Source organism: Zonotrichia albicollis, chromosome 2 (assembly GCF_047830755.1).
Source record: "Zonotrichia albicollis isolate bZonAlb1 chromosome 2, bZonAlb1.hap1, whole genome shotgun sequence".
Lineage (NCBI taxonomy): Eukaryota > Metazoa > Chordata > Aves > Passeriformes > Passerellidae > Zonotrichia > Zonotrichia albicollis.
Genome location: NC_133820.1, coordinates 98736802 through 98760124, shown reverse-complemented (window position 1 = coordinate 98760124; position 23323 = coordinate 98736802). Strand labels below are relative to the sequence as shown.

The 23323-nt window shown below is 42.2% G+C and overlaps 1 protein-coding gene across 5 annotated transcripts in view; it reads left to right on the top strand.

The window, feature by feature from the left end:
• The window catches only part of CRACDL (CRACD like), a 67076-nt gene extending 45000 nt beyond the window's left edge, over nucleotides 1–22076 (top strand). For 3 of the 5 annotated variants that reach the window (XM_074535785.1, XM_026793023.2, XM_014266616.3), the window contains 5 exons: nucleotides 2025–2252; nucleotides 3951–5511; nucleotides 15008–15207; nucleotides 16839–16971; nucleotides 17844–22075. In XM_074535785.1, coding sequence (XP_074391886.1) covers nucleotides 2025–2252; nucleotides 3951–5511; nucleotides 15008–15207; nucleotides 16839–16971; nucleotides 17844–17989 — 2268 coding nt within the window. In that variant the 3' untranslated portion in view covers nucleotides 17990–22075. Of the gene's footprint in view, nucleotides 1–2024; nucleotides 2253–3950; nucleotides 5512–15007; nucleotides 15208–16838; nucleotides 16972–17843 lie in introns of all 5 variants that reach the window. The other 2 variants (XM_005486422.4, XM_026793024.2) reach the window with 2 other exon arrangements.
• The last annotated feature ends 1247 nt before the right edge of the window (nucleotides 22077–23323 follow it).

The window sequence follows — 23323 nt, the reverse complement described above, 5'->3', positions numbered from 1 at the left end:
TGCCCTATCATTTAGCTCAGAGTTCTCTTCAACCCATGCCAGTTTGAGAGTGCAGCCAGAATGCAGCTCCATCTAAAGGCTTTCCTCCCAAACCACAGGATCTACTACCTGACATTTCAGAGAAATTAGCCCTGCTTCTGGAAGTCAGAGGAGAGATCTCTGGGGCTGAGGAATTTTGCACAACCCAGTCCTGAGGTTTTGGGCAGCAGTGACACCTTGCTGTGTCTTGGCAGCTTTTCTGGATTGAAGAAAGGAATCACAACTCTCCTGTCTGGGTTTGGGGATGGGGTTTCCTCCTGGCCCCCCACCTTGTGCCACCCAGCACGACCAGCTGAAGGATGAGTGAGCCATGTGCACATGACATTTGGAGAAAGGGTCTGCCAGCTCTTTCCTTCTCCAGCAGGGTTTGTCAAAGCCAAACTTCATGGGACAAACAACTTCTGCAGCCGGCTCAGAACTGGCATTCACTAAGGCTGCTGAAATTTAAGCAAAAAAGCAGATTTTGGATTTTCCGGTGTAATGGCCAACACTGAGCACTGCCAAGGAGAAGACATGCAAAGTTCTCGAGGAAAAGCAGGAGCCAGAAGAAAGACAGGCAAATAATGCTTTGAAAGAGAACATGTGCTGTGTTTTTATCATGGAGCTGAAATATCAATGTATTCACTGTTAGCTACTAATGTATAATGCAGCCACCTATGGTTTGTGGTACATTAGTCATTCTGACTACTAGACTGCAGATATTGTAGAGTTAAAATTAATGAGAGCAGCCATTATCCATTATTCAGCATGTCTGAGCTACCTTCTTTTTCTTAAGTAGAAAGTAAGATTAGAAGGTGTGGATCCAGCCTCTGCTAAAATCAATGGGAGTTTTCCCCTGGCCATTGAACAAGCTGTAGCAGGCCCTCACTGCACTACAGAGTTTCTTTGGGCTGTAGTGCATATTGCAGAATTCTACTTGCAGATATTGCTGATGCTTTTTCCCTTCCAAAATAAGATGAACACAATCTGCCCTGCCCTTCTCCCATCCAACTTCCTTAGTAAAATACCATTTCCAGAAAAAAAAGAAAGAAGAAGAAAGAAGAATGCCCACAAAAGAAAGTGTGACAAAGGAGGAAATCTCCAAAGAAGTGAACCAGAATTTCAAGCCTACAAAGGGAGCACTGTAATGAGTTGCCAGAGGTGATGTTAATGCTGTGACAGATAGTTTGGAAATACCATTTTACCTATTTGCCAAACTGAATCTGAGAGGAAGGAGGAACTCTTTTTAGAGTTTATTTTAAATAAAATTTCCAGTGTTCTTGTTGCATCATCCCTGGAACTAGGGTAGTTTTTGGCGAAGCTCACAGGCAAGCTGAATTCCAGCTTTGTGAAAGTGTGACACCACTTGCAGCATTCAGGAGCTGTTTCTGGATGGGCTGTTGGCCTCTAGTAGGAATTATCCATTGCTTCCTTCCCCAGAACAGTTTACTAATGAAACTTTAAATTTCCAGTAAATGCAGATATAAATACATAAGATAAAAACACAAGCTGACTTAAGTGTCAATGCCACGAATTCTTAATTTTTTTTCCTTTGGGAGGGTATTGTAGAGTTGAAAAGGACCTGTTGACATATAAAAAGGTAAAGATGCTCAGCACAAAACAGCTGTGGATAGGAGCATAGATAAAGATGCTAGAGGACAGACCCAGAAAGGAAAATGGCCCTTTAGGTTCTGTAACTGAGTACTCTTCATAAATCTGTCTTCTAAAACATGCTGGCCATGTATTTGTGTGCTTTAGATCTTCCAGTTAGATGGGATTTGCTCCTTCCCCCTGGACAGTATATCATAATATTCTAGCAGCTAAAAATGCAGAATTGCTAACACATGCAACTTTAGGAAATGCAATGTATTTTAAAGAAAAGTCAAAAAGAAAAAGAGGCAAACTTAAAATGGTAACAAATATGGCTACTTATTTGTAGAATTGTTATTTTTGTGTCTTTGTTTCCTTGTTTGATTCTCCATTTGGGGATTTTTTTCTTTTTTCAGATTACATTGGGTTCTTCTAGGTCTCGCTCCACAGACAGCCAGCTGTTCCTTAGGCACGGAAGTAGCAAAGCTGGGTCTCCCCGGACATCTGACAGCACCATCTCCCCTACAGCCAATTTTGACACTCCACCTGAGCTTTCTGCTTTCTTGGATAATTCTGCTGCTAAGCATAAGCTTTTAATAAAACCCCGGAACCAGAGATCCAGTAGAATGAGAAAATTTTCTCAGGTATATGTGAAAATAAACAGCGTCACTTTTGACAAAACCCCAGAAAGTTCTTACTGGACTTTTTACTTCAAACTCAGATATGATAAATGAAAGTGCATACTATTTTTTTAAAAAGGCTATTAAAAAGTGTATAATATTTTTTAAAAACCACATCTTTTTTTCTAAACCATCCTAAATACAATTTATCTGATCCCTTGTCATATTTTGTGAAGGGCATAGCTTAGTTTTTCTTCTTGCTTTCTTTCCTTCCTCTCTTTTAGCACTGAAGCTTTCAACTTTTACTACAGTATTTAGACTGTATTGTTCATAGGTTTTTTCCAATGTTTTAAATACAGTAAAACCATTAATTTGGCTTGCTTACTACCAGAAATATTATTCTCCCTGTCTCAAAATATTACTAGCTGATATTCTGTATTCCCCAAATCTGTGAGTGACCTCCCAACTTGGTAGAGCACCGCTGTGAGCAGCACAATGATGAGGCCAGTTATTTAGAAAAACACATAAAGCCATAATTCAGCAATCAATCCTTCTTTTCCATTCTAACATTGTTACTAAAATATGATTGCTTTGTCCAGACTGCCCATAACTGCCAGCTGACTGAGCCTTTCTGGATTCCCACAGAGAGTGTTCACATGTTTTGATAAAACAATTTTTCACATTTTCTTGCCCAACTCTGCCTGTGCTCCTTGCTTCTGGCTAACTGATATCTTGTGCTTTTATGTTCTTGTGTATATGGATTGTGGATGCAGGTGGCATTGCAACTGGGGTTTTTTTGCTATTGCATTTACAGAACGAGAAGTCATAAGCACCCTAAAATATCTTCAAAGTGTAGGTTTTGTGTTCTTAGTGTTAGGGCCTACATCCAAAGTATATATTTACCCAATAAACTATGGGGAAACAGTGAGCTAATATAGACACCATATGAAAAGGCATATTCAGCAGCTCACTACTGTGCTTTCAAATAATCCTGTGTACTTAGCCAGTCCTCACATCAAGTTTAATCACAAGACTTCACAGATAACTACATATGAATTTGTTAACTTTTAAACTAAATATGAATTTATAAACTTTTATCAAATAGTTTAACTCTTGAAAGAAAAAGAAAACTTTTACACAAAGGAAGCAAGGCTGTAATGCTGTATGACAGCGGGATTAGAAACAAGACTGCCATATGGGGCAGATACTCAGCTGGAATGGAGTGTCATAACAGGATGGGTTTTTTAGGCTTTTGCTCTTGCTTCTATGTACCCTTTCCTCTTCAGAGTCATGTTTAAGGAAGGATGGGTTGTTTTATTTTTAATGCTAGTATGGAGTAGTAAAACACAGAGACAGATTTTTCTCTTTCAAGTGTTGCTTTTTGCCCAAGAGCAGCACAACATAGGCAGTATGCTCTGGAGAATCTATTGCCAAGGACAGTCCAATGGCTGTTGTTCTGATGGACTTCCCATCTACAAGGGCATGAAAGCACTAGCTGTGTAGAAGGAAATGTCACACATTGCTTTTATGTTGGTTAAATGCATTATTCCAGAATCTGCTTAATTAAAAAAGCATCCAGTCCGTAGATTAAGAAAACTGCAAGCTCAGCACTGGAGGCAATTATTGCCTTCCTCTGAGATCTCAGCTGTAAATGTAATGATGAATAAGAAAAAAGGTGAAGCTGTACATGGTGACAGGGCTTTTTGTATTTCTTTTTTACAGAGGACCCAGTCTGAATCTCTGACTGATTTGAGCTGTACCCCAGAGGAAGACGAAGAGGATGATGCTGTATTCAAGCCCAGCAATCAAGAACTGCCATGCAGCCCAGCTGCAACACAGGATGTGGCTTTCTGGCCAAAGCCCAAAATGCCTGAGGACCAACCCCCTGCTCTGAGACCAGTGGTGACTCAGCCTGCTTCCGAGCCTGCTGATGGACAGGAAACCCTGCTAGCAGAGAATCAGCCAGAGGACTGCCAACCAGCCCTGGAAATGACGTGTGAGGAGCCTGAGTCCTCACTGCCATCAGAAGGCAAAGACTCTGCAAGTTCTTCCTATTCCAGTTCAGACAGAGGAGCACAAAAGCAAGAAGATTCCTCAGAAACTCTGGTTCTGTTGTCTGGAGATGGGTCAATCAATATTGTAAATCAAGAAAATAAGGATCTTCCTACTGTGTTCCCATTAAACAAATTACCTTCTGAAGAAAATATTTCAATTAGTAAGAATAGTATTGTTTGCTTGGGAAGGTCAGAAGAAAATAAGCAGAAGGATGATCAGGTACATGTGGAAATGCCCTGTAATAAAGGGACAGACAAAGAGTTTACTCTATTGTCAGGGTCCAGCAAGGAGTGTTTCATGGGTTCTTCCCAGCCCACAGACTCATTGCATGTTTCACATCCTGCTTCCTCAATGCAGATGGGATCACCTACTTTCGGCTCTCTAGAGAAAATAAAGACTGCACAGGAGGCAGCTGCTTCTGAGAAGGAGAACAAGGAGGAACAGTTGGGGAAGAAAGCTGAAAAAGCAGTTAATGAACTCAGTGCCTTCAAAAAGTTTTCTGTTTCCTCTGCACGGGAGAGACCAAGCACCAGAAGCTTGTATTTCCCAGAAAGATCAGAGTTGGAAAGCTCATTAAATACTGGATTCTTCCTGTCCAAAGCAAAGGTCTCCTCAAGAAATGAGACGTGGCAAGATGACTTCCAGAAGGGATCAGATCTGGACAAGGAAAAAAGTAGCAGCAAAAAGGAGACTTTGCTGCCAGAATCCTACTCTGAGAACACAGGCCAAGCTACAGAAAGTTTGGCTGGTTATATTTCCCCAGCTGTTGATGAAGTACCAATGCCAAACAATTCTTCAGCGGTATCTCAGAATCAGCCAAGTTTTAAAGATAAAAGTCCTTTTCAAGTGAAACTTAGATCCACCTCACTGTCCTTGAAATATGAAGACAACTCACCAGCAGAATCAAAAGGGATTAAAAGATACAGTGCAGAATTTAATTTAGAAAATGAGGGATTGCCTTCTTTTCTAAGAGGTGATAAGGCAGAGATCAGAAAAACAGCCAATACAAATACTGGTGATTCTTTAAATGAGAAGATCAAACCCAAAGCAAAGTCCTCTGAGCAGCTTAGTTGCAAACCACCATTGCCTAAAAAGCCAATGTTGCAAAGCATAACCATTCCAAACACTGCTGCAAGCAAGGAGAAGCAGGACAAAGCTATTCACTCTCCTGAATCCAGAAATGAAGACAGAGACCTGGAGAAACAGTCAACTGCTTGTAAAGTGCCTGGTAAGACTCCCAAAACTTTATGAGGTTACCTTCACTTGCAAAGAATGATCTTGCCTGTGGAGAGCACAAGGCAGCACTGTTGTGTCTGCCTGGTGAGCACAAGCTGATGGCTCTGCCTTCAGTGATGTTGCTCCCTTATTTTCCCTTGCTGAAAAGATTATAAAAAAGACAGCAGGGAAGAAACAACAGACAGAATAAGATGTTTTTACCTCTGATTTTTGAATTTCAGGTTATTGTTGAAAGGATGTTCAAAGTGACACTCAAAAAATAAAGTACACTAGCACATATTGGAAAACAGGAATAGCAAGCTACTAAGTGTCCCCATTTAGAGGTGCTGCATGGCAATTCAAAATCCAGGAGCCCAAATTAAGTGTAGTGCCCTTTGTGGGACAAGTGACTCAGACCTCTAGACCTTCTTTTCACCATAACATTGAGGCAGAAATGCAATGAGGCTCCGCCACTGCCTGCCATGGTAAACACACCACTTATTTATTGCCTCCTGTGAGGTTTTCTTATTCATTTATCTGTCTTTATCATTACTCATTCCTTGTTTAAAACCAAAATTAACAACCCTGCAGCTTCCTGGAGTTCAAAGGCAGGAGAGACCATAACATCGTGTCTACTGCAGATTGTTATATTTTACCCTGTTGTCTGTATTATATAATTGGGTTAGAGATTAAAAAAAATCAGACCTCTGGAGACTAATTATACACTGTGGACTGCAGGCAGAGAACAGAAAAGACTGGAAGTGGCACCACTGTCTGGGGTCTTTGCAATGACAATAAACACGTTAGGTGAAGCACACTCAAGCAGTTCTAGCAGGAGACCTCTGCTCTTCACTTCAGAGAACAGCTGAGAGTGGAAAAAGTAAATTTTTAGGTCTTCTGATATGTGGAAGAAAATTCTTCCATGTCCTGGACCTGTATGGGCATGGGTTTGATGTTATGGATGTGAGAAGATGCTGGCCAAGTAAAAAATAGGCTGTCTCTGTGCCATTGCAGAGCTGCCCCCCATCTGGTTGCTCTTCCTTGATTGGGGTCTGTCTCTGAGCTTTGGAGTAGGCAAACACCAAAACAGAAGAAGATCTCAGGGCACAGGATGCCACTTGTCCTCTAGGATGACAAAAGTCTCTTGCTGGTCCCAGAGGCAACTCACCTAAGTGACACCTGTTTTCAGTTTTCTTCTGCTGCAGTATTACAGACATTTTTGCAGGACTTTGGCCATGTTCACAGTTTCCTGCTCTCCCAGCCATCATAAAGCAGGAGATTATTAAGATCCACAGCTGGATGAGGTCCCCACTGCCATCCAGCCAGAGCCTCCCCACCCTGCAGGCAAGGCAGGATATATATATATATATATATTTGTATATATATATATATGTATATATATAATCCCAATACTCCCTTTAAAGACATTTTCCCTTCTGTGCTGCCCTGAGCAGTTGATTATTTGTTGTGATGCCCACATCTCTGATGGAGATGTTGGGGAGGGTCATACTGGGACAAGAAAGGAGAAGACTTGGCATAGCAGGGTTGTTCTGGCAGGGTATGGATGAGAGCAGTAGGACTACCAGTGCTCCCTGTCACAGCCCTATATCACATCCCTCTTGCTGAGTCCCAGGGTGACTGAAGGTGGACTATAATGTCTTCCTGCAGTGAAAGACAATGAGTGCTGGAGAAAGAAGAAGGGGAAGAAATGAAGCCATGGAGCACATTTCTCCTCCAGGCTTCTCCTGTGGCTCCTCAGCCCTAGGATGAAAGAGCCTCTGCCCTGAGATGCAGAACTGCCCTCTGCAAAACAGATCTGTGGGTGGGAGTTGTGCCTCGGTCTCCCTGACTGAGATGCATGCACCTGGAGTTTGAAACAGAGTTAAGAAGTCCTGCTGTGTTCCCTCCCCCTGAGAGTATTGCACCAAATCTGTATGATCTGATGTTGTTTAAAATGATGGTTCAGATTGGTCTGTGATGGCAATTAGTTTTCTTCCTTATCTACTGCCTTCTTTAGACACCTGACCAAGCCCCTCCCTGTGCTGTTGCCACATCAGCCTGACCTGGCCACCTGAAGTCATGGGCGAGTGAGGTGTGCCCACCTCCTCTGAGTGCCCTGGAGAAGTTGCACAGTGACTCCCAAAATTATGTCCCTCTGTGAGGCATAGGATGCAATGAGGCCTTGACAGGGAAATAGCCCAGCCCAAACATCATTTTAAGCTCCTTGAAAAGTTTCCCTCAGCTCAGTAGTCAGGACTATGTCTTTGCAACTGCAAACAGGAGAAATCCGACAAACACAATCAACACAGCCCCTCATGGATCACATGTGTCTTATCAGGCATCTCTGGGCTCTGGATCTGCTTGGACCTCACTTCTTTTTTTTTACTTTACACTCACCCAGCTCTGTCCTAGCCCTTGAGTTCATCAGCCTTTTCAAAGAGCTGTGGTCACCATCAAGAGATGCTGTTTATTTAAGCTGTCAGGGAGTTTCCCCTGCATGTTAGGAAATCTGTGTGCTGAACAAGACAAGCTGTGAAATGGTGATACAAGGGGATGCAGTTCCCTTCTCATGCACACTCATTTCAAAAAAGTCATTTTGCTGTGTCATTGAGGTCAGCAGGAGCAATGTGGTTCATTCAGTTCACATTTTAGCTTTTCAGCACTTTTGGTACCAAAGGAACAGGAGAGCTGATGGGATGCTGGCTTACCACTCCAGGTGAAAGCAGCACTCCTGCTCCCCAGAGCTTTCTGGGGAACTTATAGGGATTGCTTTACCTCTCTCAGGCTGCAAGGAAGCCCTTTAATGTCTGTGTGAAATTAGTCACCCCAGGAGGAGTCTTTTTTAAGTGTCTGGAGCTAAAGGCACAAGTCCTTGCAAGATTTAAAAGGTTAAGCTGTGTTGTTTGGAGTTGATACTTTGCTATAAATCCTGTAAAGGGCAGAAACAATTACCATATTTTAACAGGTTATTACAACAGCGAAACCATAGGCAATACTTGTCTGAATCTGCATATTAGGATAAACACAAATGAGCAGCTGAGGAGCTGTAGTGGCAGACATCCTCTGAAAAGAGCAAAAGAGCTCAGGGAAGAACGATGGATGTTATAGTGAATGAAATTGGTGTGCATTGCCTGGAAAATAGAGGCTCTGGAATGACAAGAGAAGTGTTTTTCTCTACATCAAAAAGACATTGCTTTAATGCTGTCCAGGCTACAGCTGAAAAACAAGCTGTCTGGTTTTTTTTCCCCCAAAAGAAGTTGCTTTCTCTGTTGTGTCAGGCTATTTTGCAACATGGCTGTTTTCCAGCAGTGAAATAGACTTTGATGCAAACAGCAGTTTCTTGTGTAAAAGACTCTTCTGGCATCGGTGGTATAGATCCAATCAAAAGTCAAATACCTCCCAGAGCAGCTTAGGGAAGAAAGAAATGTCAGAAATTCTTAACCAAATCTTTAGAATAGCTTTGTCTGAAATTAAGGAATTGGGTGTGAACACTGACATGAATGCATGTAGTACTTTAATAAACAAAGGGAAATATGTAGGCCAGGATATTCTAAATGCTATGTGCATTTGTACAGCCCTTCTTAAAATAACTGGAGTTTTATAAATGAGCAAAGCTACAACAGTGTGGAATTAAATATGCATGCATAAGCAGTGTTATAAAACAATGACACTTACATACAGAGAGTGTTATCTCCCTGTGTAAAGTTGTTTAGATTAGTTTTAAGTATGTTTGCTTTTAAAACAGGGAATCCACAAGCTAGCTTTGCATGCTGTTAGTGGTTTGACTTTCAAAAGACTCCAAATTCTGACCTTTCATCTGCACACATGTAGGGCAAGAATAACCACTTTGCAGTCCTTGCAGGCATAAGATGTTCTCTTCCAAGTATAAGAATTATATGTCATAAAGAACCTCTTCTACAATTTGTGTGCACAGAGGCTTTTAGATGTAAAGAAAGCAGGTCTCAGATTTAAAGAAATCTGAGGCCATCTCTAAAAAAGACAAAGTTAATCCCTAAATCTCAGGGTAATGTGTTTATCCATAAAAGCAGCACACACAGGGAGGTACATTTGAATACATGAAGTATATCTGTCTGTCAATAGACAGAAGTAGGTATGTATTTTTCTTTCACTTCCTGTGTGTGTATAAACCCATGCACAATAACAAGTCAATCATAGTTCCTTGTGTACATTAATGTATTATCTTCCTCTTATTGTTCATACAACCAGTCTGACGCATGTTACAGGATAATATCCAAATATCAGTGAGAAGTGTACACGATTATTTCCACAATACTTAGGCAGAAGACATTTCATCTATAAGATCAGAGCTATAGTCTGAGGAAAAAAAGGAAGTTGTTTTAGTAAGATACTAAGAGAAACAGATACCTGTATTAAATGGGGTTGCAGAAGGGGAGTTTCCCCCCTCTAGAGGACCACTGAGGCAGCCAGCCCTGATGCTTTCAGACTCAGTGGAGAAGAGCTCAGGGGATTCTGATCTGCAGGAGGGAATTGAGAAGGTGGCTATGGTTCACTTGGCTTCAGAGCTGTCCTCAGTGGTTGGTCTGGAAGCTGTGGAAGTGGTGAAGAATGCAGCAAGAACAGCTGACCTTGTGACTGTCCCATGTGTGTTTGTTGGCTGTGGGGAGGACATGAAGGGAAGGCTTCAGCAGCCTCTGGGTGTGGTTTCAAGAGGCAGCAGAAGATCTCAGCTTACAGTAATTGCTGGCTTTAATGCATGGTGACATTATGCACAGACTGGCTTGACAAGTTCTGACCTGGTATCCTTCTGTTGTTGGTGGCTTATCCCAAGGGGAAAAAGGGGCTCCTCTCTTTCAAAAAAGCCTGAGGCCAAGCCAGCTCCAAGGAAACCAGGGAAAGAGGCAATCATGAGGTTAAAGCTGTGAATGAATGAGAGACAAATTGCTGCCAGCAATATCCTTTATTAGCTTATGAAGTTATTAAGGAATGAGTTGAATAGCACATTGTTTAAAACAACATGTTGTAATAGGAAATGAAGAATATTATTTAGATTTTAGTTTTGTTCTGAAAATCTCTCAAGTGCAACACAGAAAGAAGAGGCTCAGCCATGCTTCAACAAAGAAATGAAACACAGGGCATTTGTGGAGGCTGTGATCTGTCAAAACTGGCTCAGCTTTGGATGGAGCATACCCCTGCTTGCATTTTGTACTTCTTTGTTATCTCCCTAAGAGTGGCATTTACCAGCTGGGAGTTTCTGTGTCAGTTATTGTGCATGTGACATGCAGCAGAAGCAGGAGTTAAAATCATCCTTTTGAGTACTTTTGGTTCCACTCTGGCTACCCAGTTCCTTAAATGCTGTGCCTTGCCATGGGGTGAACCATGAAAGCACATGGACTATCCCATGACTAGATAAGACAGAGCTTGTTCAAGGCAATCATACAGTCATGAACCCAGAAAGATGTGTGAGCAGCTCTTCCTTGGGAACAGTCACTTCCTGAGAAATCTTTTTGCTTCTTTGTGTCCCTTGGGGTACCAAGAGCTGCATAGGACAGTCTCCAGTCACCTTAAACTGCCAGCTCTCTTCACCACACTATCTCCTGGATTACTTCACCACCTTTCATCCTTCTGGCTGGAACAATGGTGTATATATACTGCCAAGAAACCTTATCTAATTTGAGGTGGGAGGATGTAAAGGACCTCTGGGCAATGGGATAGGTAATAAATAGTGAATATGCTCTTCTACCTCTTACAGTAATTCTGGCTGACGGATGAGGTAGAAAATCCTGCGTGGGTTGCATCTGATGGGTATTTTCTGAAGATAAGGCACTTCCCCTGCCTTGTCTGCCTGTCTGGCTTTCTGCAGCAAAGACTCTCAAAGGAACAAGGGCAGAATGTAATTGCTTAAAGGTACAAGAAAGCCTCTCCCAGCAGCAGATCAGTTCTTGATCCTCTGTAGATGATACTACTCTGCTGTCCTAAGTTGGCCTGTACATATATATGCAAAATCTTCAAGATTATGATGAAGAGCTTTTGTTCTCTACTATCAAAGGGACATTTGGATCTCCTATGGAATAATACCTAGCTCTAATTTGGCTGCCTTCTAATTGGCATGACTAGAATGCCCAGCATCTCATCAGGGAAACCTGCCTGAAGAGTAAGGGTGCTTGATGCCTTCATTAGAGCGTCTGCCTTATGAAAAACACTGCTATAATAGCAGCCTCCAGACATATCACTGCAGGACTGGGAACCCAGGGAACTGGGAACCTGTTATCTCAGGCAATGCACAGTGAAATAACAGCAGGATGAATCCTAAGCTCATGAGGATCACAGAGAAATGAAAGCACAGGTACCAATAAGACCATTACATGTAGTGCAGTAAATAAAGCCTCATTTTGTCAGTGTGGATTGTGTGGTGGAAGCAGAGAAGGAACAACCTTGATGTTTACATAAAGCTCCTGTAGTGTGACAGGGAAAATGGGACAAAACACAAAGGGGGATTTGGAGTCACAGCAGCTAAGATGTACATCACTAGCAGCATCAAGGCAGAAGCCAGGTTCCCAGTCTCATCAAAAATTGTGGGTGGACTGAAAGGGACCTTCAGTACAAAGACATTGGAGTTTTTGAGCACCAAGACATTATAGATATTGAAGGAAGGTAAAGAGGTGGTGGAAGAGGTTGCATGTGGTGGTGTGTCTGCAGCTGTGCAGCCAGAGAGCTGCTCCTCAGCTCTGAGGAGCACGGGACATCACCTTCAGTCATGGCTCAGGAGTGCCGCAGGAGCGCTTTGGGAGTTGAGGAAGCACAGCACCTGTTTTACTGGGCAATGCATCTGCTTTTACTGGGCAATGCCCAAAGTGCCCACCACCTGAAAAGGTGCAGATGGGCTTAAGGACACGGCTACAAGCAAAGGAGGGAATGTGATGGCAGATGCATTAGCAGACATCACATCATTTCAACTGTGTGGCTTTACTTAAGATCCCAGTGGGGTTTGTCCTAAGACACTGGGAGAAGATGGCAAGCAGACTTTGACTTGCCAGTGGTTATCTTGGAGAGCTGTGGGAGTTAGGGGGCACTGACTGACATGTACAGAAAACCATTCCAGGTGAAGTGGTGTAGTCCTTCCATGTCAGCTCACGCTAACACTGTTTCATCTCAAGTGCCACTTCTGACCATCAAATTTGAAGGAGATTTCTAGGACAATTCCTACAAATGAAAGAGTGATCTAGAGAATTAGATTAATCAGAAAAGTTAAAAAAGTAGGGAAAATGTGGTCTAAGTCTTCAAATGCATAACAGGCTGTTGCAAGGAGACTATGAGTAATCTGCTCGTGTCCATAGTGTGTAGGAGAAGTAGTTACAGATTTAAATTAGAGCAAGGAAGATTTAACTCACCCAACAGGCACAAAAAAAAAAAAACCAAAAAAAAGTAGAAAAAAGGAGCTGTGCCATAGGATAGGTTGCTTAGGGAGACTCTGAGACCTGTCCTGTTTCAGGAGAGTTAGACACATATTGGTGAGGAAACAGTTTCTATGAAACTGGTCTTTCAGCTGGTCTTGCCTTGCAGTTGAAGGATAACTGCATGACATACTGCGATCTCTTCCAGCCTTATTCTTTAGCATTCTGTTAAAGAAGATAAAAATGAAGCAAGGAGAGCCAGTAGAAGGCTGATTGGAAAAAAAAAAAAGATTGGAAAAAGATTATGAGAGGAAGAGCTGCTGTCATGCAAAGATGGGGGTTAGGTGGGATGCAGAGAATTAGAGTAACATGCTGTGCAAGAGGGAGAGCAGCTCCTTCAGTGTTCAGGGACCTGTTTTATCTGTGCTGCATTTGCACAGCTGGACTTCTGAGTTGTTTCTTCCAGAGGTTTTCCTGCAAGATTGCATGAGGTGAATGTGAAGGGAAATGCAGGCATTAGCTGGCAAAACATCTTGCTTTGGCACTAAAGCATGGGGGTTTTTCTCTTTTTCATTTTTTAGCTGACATAGGCTTTACAATGTTTCCTTGTTCAAATAACTACTCTCTCTCTGGTGAGGTATAAAAATGACTTGAGAAAATCCCTGAGCAAAGCAAGTTTGTGGGCTTTCATAATATGCCTGTGTTGGCAGACTCCAGCTCTTGGGAGTGCATCATCCCTTTTATCTTCCATGCCTTCATGAGGCATCTCAAGTGTGCCTTCAGAGACATTTGCCTGCTCTCCTGGGCAGGGCCAAATTCCACTAAACTAGACCATAATGCTCCAGAAATGTATCTGACAGCTCCACAGGGTCCTGTGGCTGCCTCTACTGTCAGCAGAGCAGCTGAGCCCCCAAGAGACCCTAGGGCAGTAACTTTCTGACTGGGTCTGCCTCCTCCCAGGCCCCTGAACAGCATTCTGGCTAAGTAATAAACTTTTCCAAAGAGCAAGACCACGTGTCATTTGAGGATCAGAAGCTTAACTTCTGCTCTGCAAGAGCCTTCTGTGAATTTTGATACATCAGTGACCAGAACTGGCTGGGAAAGGAGACATCAGCCTTCTTGGGTCTGAGGTTGTTATTCTTGTTCCTCATTCAAACTACACAGAAGCTCTACCATTCATTGGGAAACTCAGTTTTGTGTTCAGTATGAGTCAAAAAATGGAGAACCAGGGGGATGGAGCCAATGGAGCTGCTGGGGCTCTTCTCTTGACCAAGTTCTGTTCAGTGACTAGACAGGATTTCCTTTCTCAGAATATTTGAATACAGGGTATTTCTCTTCCTGGTAACCCTGGATTCTGCACGTCCTTGGGTAGCAGTTGTGAGGTCAGCAGGGTAGTAGTTTTGATTTTCTTCTCCAGAAATTGTCTTTTTTCTTTTTGTGTTACTCAAGTCTCATTTCTGGCAGAGGACCAGAAGAGGATGACCATGGTCAGCATCAGCAGGGATAAGTCAACATAGACCTTACATCAAAAGACCAGAAAGTCTCTCTGTGGTTTAGCAGTGCTTCTGTGCGCTCAGTCACCACAGACTGCTGTGCACAGGCACCCATGGCTGAATCTGCACCTGTGAGCTCCAGAGAGCTGGGGAGGAGGCTGCTCCTAAAGGGGTGGAAGGGAGGCAGGAAGCAGACTCAGGCATGGGCTGCTGCTGCAGGGGCATCAGGAGAGTGGGAGCTGAGAGCAGGCACAGTGGGGAGAAGTTTGCCTTTGAAACACCACAGTCCCTCTGTGTCCACCTTTGCATGGTCTGCTGCTTGTCTCAAAGGTACTGTGGGAGAGGGAGCAGAAGGGGCAGACCTTGGGAAAGGGGCAGATTAGAGAAGTTTCATTCATGTTTCTGCATCTCCCTCACGTGAGGGCAGTGACACTGCCACTCCAGCTGAACAAAGATGCAAAGCGTTTCTCACCAGTACAATGATAACTTAAACCTGTGAGCACAGGAAAATTGCTCTCTGGAGACCAAATTTATCCAGGCTGGTTTCATATTCTGGGACCAGCCAGTACATTGAGAAAGTATGAGCTGAAGCTGATTACAACTCTTTTTCCTCTAACTATGTACATTAATAATCTGTCAACAGAGAAAAGTGTGTCTTCCCCCATGGCTGCAGGAGACCCTGGAAAAGATCCTGACACTCCTACAGAGCCAGCCTGGATTTCCATTGCAAGGCAAAAGCAGAGGGGCATGCACCAGGAGAAGGAACTCGACAGAGGAAAGCTCCTGGCTCCAGATAATGAGTCAAACACAGAGAAACAGAATAAAGGAAAGGAACAAACAGAGGTACTTGCAGTACAAATGTGTGATGCTTTTGTATCACCTGCTGTAGTATTCTTTGGATCTACTGCTATGTTACCAGTCATGCCATAATGATTACAGATACTTAATGAGTGTAACTGTAACTGAAAAAGACACTATTCTCATAAATGTGTTACAGATTCAAAGTTTTCTGATTGTTCAGATATGTAATTTTGTGTCTCCAAGAAATCAAAATCCTGGAACTATGTGAAGTGTGTAAAATTTCTTGGCATACCACCAGATCTAACACATGTATTGCATGCTGAAATATCCAAAAGGAAGTGCTAAACTGGAGTCTTTGATCCTCCTCAATGCAGAGGAAATGTGTTCTCTTATAACTACCCTTCTAAGCACAGCCTTTCATTGAACCTCTTCTACCTCCTGACTGTGTAAACTCTAAATGAGCAGCTTGGTCCCAGAAGCTCCTAGGTAACAATTTTTAGAGCCCTGAGAAGTAAAATAGGATAAAAATAACTTTTGCATTTGCAGAGATTGCCAGTATACAAATTCCGGTTCCCTGTACATGGATAATTCAGAATCCCATGTGGTGCCATGGAATCTGGGCTGACACTGCCTCTTCAGAGATCCCATGGAAAACAGGGTGATTCCTGTAGCTAATGATCTTCCCAGATGACACAGCTGTGCTAGTGGAAGTGCTTGGCATGGATCCAGAACACTCACCTGCTGCCTGTTTTGCGTTCTGCACGAATAAGAACCCTGCTCTGATGCAGGACCGTGTGTGTCCTACACCAGCATGGCATACCCAGTGCAAATGACCTACTCTCTTGCTTCAGGGTGGCACTGCTAGCATCCCAGACAGGTGTATTATATCCTGGAATAAGAGATGCTTTCTAGGTGATGAAAAATAGCAGTGGTTAGATTAACAAGAAATAATACCTAATAAGATGTCTAGGCCAACTTCTGAACTGCAGTAATGCCCAACACAATCCCAAAATACAGTTTCTATGTCAGAACAGGAAACTCCAGATTTTAGCTGGCAATGATCCTTGAAATTCATGCCATGCATTTTATTTCCCTGTAGCAGCTAGCAGAGAAACATGCCAAGATGCTTCTGACTGCAGCATGTGAGGCTTGGTGCCACTGTACTACTCCCACTTTCTCTTTCTCCCACATGGCACCAGGCACTATCACTTCAGGGTAGTTTTTGATACTGGCAAGAAAATCTGTTGGAGGATATGTTTGACTTCTTTTTTATGAAAAATCCATTTACCACCAACTGTCCAAAAATACAGTGCCATAGCCCTCAAAATTTGGGAGATGGAAGGAGAACATGAGAGAATGAGGCTGTTTCCAAATCCTGTGTATGCTTGTAGAGATGTGCAAAGGAATACATTTTGCAGTGAAGATTATAATTATCTACTCATACCATTATGGGTAAGAGATACTGAGGGATAGTTTCAGTTAGTAAAATTGAGTTCCATGGATGCTACATGAAAACACTGTAACTTTCTGAACAGGTGTCAGCTCAAGGGAGAGGAGTGGGACCAATGTCTGCTGAACTGTGGCAGGCTCCCCATCCACTGCTTTGCTTGTGTTCTTCCAAACTGAACTCATTCTCGCTGAATTACTTGGATTTTATCCCTCTCTGTGCCTAGGGGGCAGTGAAACAACAATGGAGTAAACCTTCACACGTGGCGCCTAAAACCACTTCTGAAGAGCAGAGGAAAGACATAAAGTCTGAAACAAAGTCCCTGCTGAGAACCAATTCATTGTCACATTGTGTCCCTGGTAAGAAACAAAATTCTTAAAATGTAGGCTGTTACCTCTCACCCTAGTCAGAAGAAATCCTGCTTGAGTGTGCTGCAAAAGGAGTAGGGGCTAGATCCTAATCTCTTCCTCAGCCCCACGTCAGCCAGGAAAAAGAGTTTTCTCAGCCCTCATGTCTGGGATTTTATTTGGTGTTTTATTTATTTATTATTTTATTTGATTGTTTATTTATTTATATTCTTCTGACCAGTTTGATTATAAACAAAAGAGTAAAAAGGGGTAGCCAAAACCTTGTGTTGAAAGAAATGTGAATCAAGAACTCCAGGCCCTATTACAGGACAGAGGCCCAAATGCACTATCACAGTGTAAAATGTAAACAAAAATATTTACAATAGCACTCAATTTAAATGTGGCTGCCTCAGCAAGCTGAGGAGTGGTGCAATCACAAACTGTCTGGCCATCAGTCCTCCCACAATGAGTTTGTTATAAATCTCTTCAGTAAATTCAAATTTGAAAGAAGGGCAGAAGTTTTGAAGTAATAAAATTCCTGTGAATTGGGGGCTGAGTAAAGGAGGAATTCACATGTGAATACTTTAGCTAATGAAAAGACTCTCTTCTTTGGCCTGGGTGTTAACATGGGGCACAACAAGGAATCCAGGTCATCATGTTGAGTTTTGGTAAATTTAGAGATCAAAATATAATAGTGATGAGAAAAACATTGTATTATTTAGAGCACGGATGGGTAATTTTCTCAATAACTCACTGCACAAGAAATTTCCATGTGAAATGTAAAGATTTTCTACCACAGGGCAAGGCATGGGAAGTATTTAATAAAAGAGAGTGCTTAGTTGCACAGCAGGTAAGTGTAAAATGCCCATGTGCTTTATTCCCAGTAGCTCCATCACCTGCACTGGTGGATAAGGAGGAAACAAGCCACTTGAAGAAAGCCAGTAATGCTGCTCCCAGTCAGCCATCGTGGATGGAGCTGGCCAAAAAGAAGTCTCAAGCTTGGAGTGATATGCCGCGGATTATAAAATAGAACCATGCAAACAAGGAGCATCTTTCACAACTACTTGACTGAACTCCTACAGACCAGCAAATCACAGTGAAGAATCTCTTGATACAGAAGGGTTTTATTATGCAGCTGTGGAGAAAGTGTGCAATAGGTGCAGTCAAAAAGTTTACCTTCAATTTTGTAGCAATCAGAATTGCAATAGCAATGGATTACTTAAATTATGCTAAGGATGTACTTACACTTTGGAAAATAAAACTTTTGCCTTATGTATTTCCTGCATTTTCTGCTTTTACTGATGTTTGTATCTCAACAGGATCTTTGCTAAACTTTGCTGAACTTCTGTTGTTGCTGGAAAATTCTATTTGTTACGGTTTTCTCTGTTTACAGATATAAATTGTGCCCTTACATCCTGATTCTCTTGATGTGTTTCACTGGAATCACGGGACACGCTTTCTGCCAAAGCCTTTAGGCCCACAGAGATACTCCTGAATAGCTGCTAGTGAGTGCTCCATTAGAATGTGTTGCTTGAACTTCAGGTTTGAATAGCTAAGCCACTGGTACACTTTCTGGGGTTAGGTTGCATTTTGGGAGGCACAAATATGCACATTTATGTGTGATCATAAAAAAAATTCTCCTTTCTTTCTGTGAGTAGACTGGGTTGCACAGTGTTTTCAAGCAGACAAACAGTAAGGAAATGGAACTGCAGTTGGAAACTCATCAATATATTCACAGTTACTTTCCTACCTGGGTTCATCTGGCTGCAACTGGCTTTCCTTCCTGTGGAACCTCATGCCCAGTCAGGAAGATGGTATTAGCAACAATGGTCAATATGAATTTAATTAAAAATTAAGAACTGAAAATACTGGAACTAAAGTTCAAACTGAAATGCTGGGGAAAACTGTGAATTTCATCACAGTGCCAGCTTCACATATCACCCCCCATATAATCTTAATTCCTCTCATTAAAAACCAGTAACATACAGATGGCATGTCTGTACTTTACCTTTATGTAACATCCTCATGCTCATTGGCCTGAGCCTCCCCCACCAGTTTGTGACTCCCACTCATGAAGTCTCAGCTCTTCACCTTTGCTTGTTTAACAAGATTGACAAGATAAATCATTTACTGCTGATTGACAGAAAGTACTCTGAACATATTTTAAGACTACCCTATGAGTTACAGAAGCAAAGGACAAACCCTGTGATGCCCCACTGCTAAGACAAGCATTTCATTTTGTGTATGCATGAGTGAAGTACTACCTTAGCACTGCAATCCCTAGGTTTATTTATGTTTATATTAATGGTTTTGTTTTTATTATCACATTACATTCTCTTTGGAAAAATGTGGGGACACTTTAGGAAACATAGGATTTTCTAGCACCTGTGTTTGCAGTTCTGAAATCTTGTCTTCTCTACAGAGACAGGAAGGAAAACCTGAGCCCTCTTGGTAATGACAACTACATTTAGTAATGAATAAAGAAATAGAGAGCTGAGCACGTGAACATCCAAGATGCTGTTAAAGGCTTTCAGTCAGGTTGTCTTCCATTGTTAAAAACAAGAGGAGGAAGAGCTAGTTTTATGTTTGCAGAGCTTAGGACAGAGCCAGTGAGCCTGCACTGCTGTTGGGCTCAGCCTGCATGGCTGCTGGGGTCGTGGATGGGCCCAGACCTGCTGCAGCCCATCGCAGAGCTGTCAGCAGCCCCAACCCAAACAGGGTTCTGCTGCTGTCCCATTCCTGCACATGGCAAGAGGCAGTGGGAGATACCTGCTGAAATCACCACAGCTCTCTGTCAGACAGATCCACAGCAGAAATGGTAACTTAATTACAGGACATGCAGCCTTGGGCTCAATTGCCCGAAGGTTGGTTGTGCAAAAAACTTTCACACTTCTCCCCCATGAGCAAGCATGCACAGTCCTTAATCTCAAGTGATTTTTTTTTTGTTTTGGTATTAATATTCTAGATCCTACACTAGAAATAGACCTATTTTTGAGATACATTAAAATCATCTTAACTCCCTCTCTTTTCAAAACACCCTTTCTGAAATAAATAACTAATTAGCAAAAAGTGTAATGTTAAGATATGCTCTTACCTTTTGTAGCTATCTTGAAAAAAACCCAGTTTCTCTAAGGAATATAACATATAAAAAAAAGACCAAATTTGTACCCTCTAATTATTGCCACCCCATGAAAAGGTTCCCAGGAAATATAGTTAAAGGTACATTCTGTCTTCTAACAATTCCTTCTCTTTTGAAGCAATTAAAACTGCAAGAACTTTTGCAATCAGAGGTCTTCTTCACATTCTCCCACCACTGCAATCGCCTTGGCCTTTTTGCAAGAAAAGCCACTTGGCTACTTGAACCTCTGATATGACAGCCAGGGGAATTTTTATTTTCTGATAGTATTGTTATGTCTCCAGATCTCTATGACAAAGGGTCATGCAAGTAGGACTTGCTACAGGTGTCCTGCAGCTGGTAGGCAGAAAATAGTTTTCAAACTCATGTATTTTTCTTTGGTGAAATGGGTCATTTGTGGAAATAGAAAGATGCAAATAAAAATATAGTTCTCTCCCCTGTATGAACAGTGAGTTATGTTTCATGCTTGATGCCACCAGAAAAGCCATTCAGATCTGATCAGTTTTCATGAGGACATCATTATACTTTTCCAGCTGAGAGGCAATATGACTAATTCAGGCTGATCCATTTTGGTCAGGTAGCTGCAACATATATTGTTGGAATATAACATCTAAAAGAGAAATTAAATATAAAAATTCACCTTTTGCTCATGACTCACACGCATAAACTAACAGAGTTGGAATTACAGTCAAAGAACAACAACAAAATGGACTTGAACAATAGAAGTTTCCTCTTCCAGAAGTGCTGCATGAGACATCTTTGGCTTTCTGTTTAATGAGCAAGGTGCCTTCCCAGCAGTGAAAGGCCTCACATAATGCTGATGAAATAATCTATCAGGCGTCTTTCAGCACAAAAGCCCTAAATTTGATGATTTATGCAGTTTACTAGTTGGATTACCCTAATCAGCTACCTCCCAGTGTTTAGTAATTTTATATTAAAAAATGCACCTAAATGATTTTAAATGGACAGTGAAGTGCAATGTTTTAAGGTCAAAATATCCCCTCAGTCTTTATTTTGATATGGTGTTTTGCAGTGTGCTGCCTTTGACAATAAAAACTGTTGCATTTGTTTTCAAGATGAAGAGTAACATAAAATCTTGTTCCAGTGAAAAAATCCAGCAGCGGTGTAGCAAGCAGCTTGCTGTAATTTTGCAATGCTATTAATTCTGCCTTAGTCTCAAGGAGCACAATAAACTTGCCAAAATGTTTGCTTTGTATACATGATGAGCCCTTTGCTGTGGGTAACAAAGATTTAATTATAGGATTTTGTGTTTGTGGTTAGAAGATAACTTCTGTACTGTTATAAAGTACAAAAAAAACCAACCCCAATGTGAGCACTGGGCAGTGCTGTGTGTCTGTAAAAACCCCAGGGGGAAGGTAACCCTGTGTGATCCTGCACCATGGGGCTGCCTGGATTAACTCTTGCAGGAGAAGGCATTTCAGCTCCAGTGGGGGCACAGGTCTCACTCAGGCTCACATACTCCCAATGTTTGACAAGATGCTCAACAAGTGACAGAAAACACTGAGGTTTTTTTAGCATGGGATCTTTTATTGTCTGACTTCACAAAATAAAAACCACATATAGATTTTTTTAATGGATTATTACTCCCAGATAATGCTCTGTATCACGTTTCACTTTGAAGCTGGGGACTGATGGGACATGTACTCACAGACCATTCAGATCTTCTTCCTTTGCAGTACCTTGCAGCACCTTTGCTGCAGATGCTAACTCTCTATGTACACTGGCTGTATTCCCAGAAGAAAACCACTCTAGCTTACTTAAGGCAACTTAAATGGAGATCATTCTGGGAAATGCTGAACTATCTCCCTCTCCAGGATTCCAAATCTCTCTTTAAAGAATTGTTAGGAATGCAGCTAAGAGCATATAAATATTACTGAAGCAAAGTGATTGAGGACAATTTTCCTTCCTTCCATCTCACTCACCATCACACTGAATACTTTCACTGTTGATTTATTTTTGCTTTGTTCATTTACCTATGCAAATAAGTATAAAATGATGCATTTTGCAGGTTCATAATTCCATTGAATTGGATTCAAGGTTGCTGAGCAAAGTACTGTGGTATCTTAACTCATTGCAACCAGTAGTCTCCACTTTTTCCCAAATATGGCTTGGTTTCTCAAGTTTAGAATTGACATGTAAATTATTACCCTGCCTTTGAAAGTCAGTTCTTCCTGAGAAACCTCTAATTAAAAAAAGAAAAAAAAAGAATTCTCTGTTCACTGTCTACTAAAAAATGACACTTTGCACCAATGTGTCTGCAAGAATTACCAGCACATGGCTTTTACACTGGCACTTGTCACCCATGCTGGCAGCTCTGGGACATGGCAAATGGGCCGTCCATGTTGCTCTTGGGCCAAGCAGCAGCAAATCATGGCCCCATCAGAGACGGGGAGGAGGCAGAGGAATCTGGCAAGAGCCTCCTCCTGCCCACCAGGATCTGTGCTGCCCTCCCCAGCCAGCAGCTGGTACCAGAACATGCTGAGGCAAGGCCAACATTTACACACCTCTGGGGTCCCTCTGCAGTCATGGGACTGCTTGTGCAGGTGGCACTCCAAGGTGCTGTGAAGATTTCAACACTCCATCAGAAATAAGCAATTGCTGAACTCCAGAGCCAAGTTTGTCCCAAAGTCAGAGGCTCTGGTCATTGTCTCCCAAAGAAATCCTATTTCTGTATTCTTTTTATTCTCCCTGCCCCAAATTTACCAAGACTACCAGTAAATCCCTCCAAGTCCTTGCCTCCACTGAAGAACCAAGGAGAACTGTCTGGAAAAAGCAGAGGAAAACAACCAGAGTTATGGCAAGAGAAGAATTCAGTTAATAACCCTTCAGGAAAATAAAAGCCACCTTTCTCAGCAGAAATAACAGAGACTCCTATTTAATAAGCTGTTGGCTCATCCTCTCTGCACTCAGCACTGGAGATAATTTTGATGGGCAGGCTGCCTGCAGACAAGGCAGCAGAATAAGGTCCTGAGCCTGTCCAGGCAAAACAGACATCATCTTCCCCATCTAGCCACTCCTTGAAACAAGACTTGCCTTCTTTTAACTCCTCTGCCTCTTCCTGCAGCACTCACCTCAAGTACACAGAAGGGACTGCTTTTACTTAATGAAGCCTGCAGGTTGGCTTATGCCTTTTTGTTGAACCACAACAATGAGAGTCCCAAGTAAGACAAGTCATGGCACCAGTCACTCCCTGGCCCCCAACTTTGT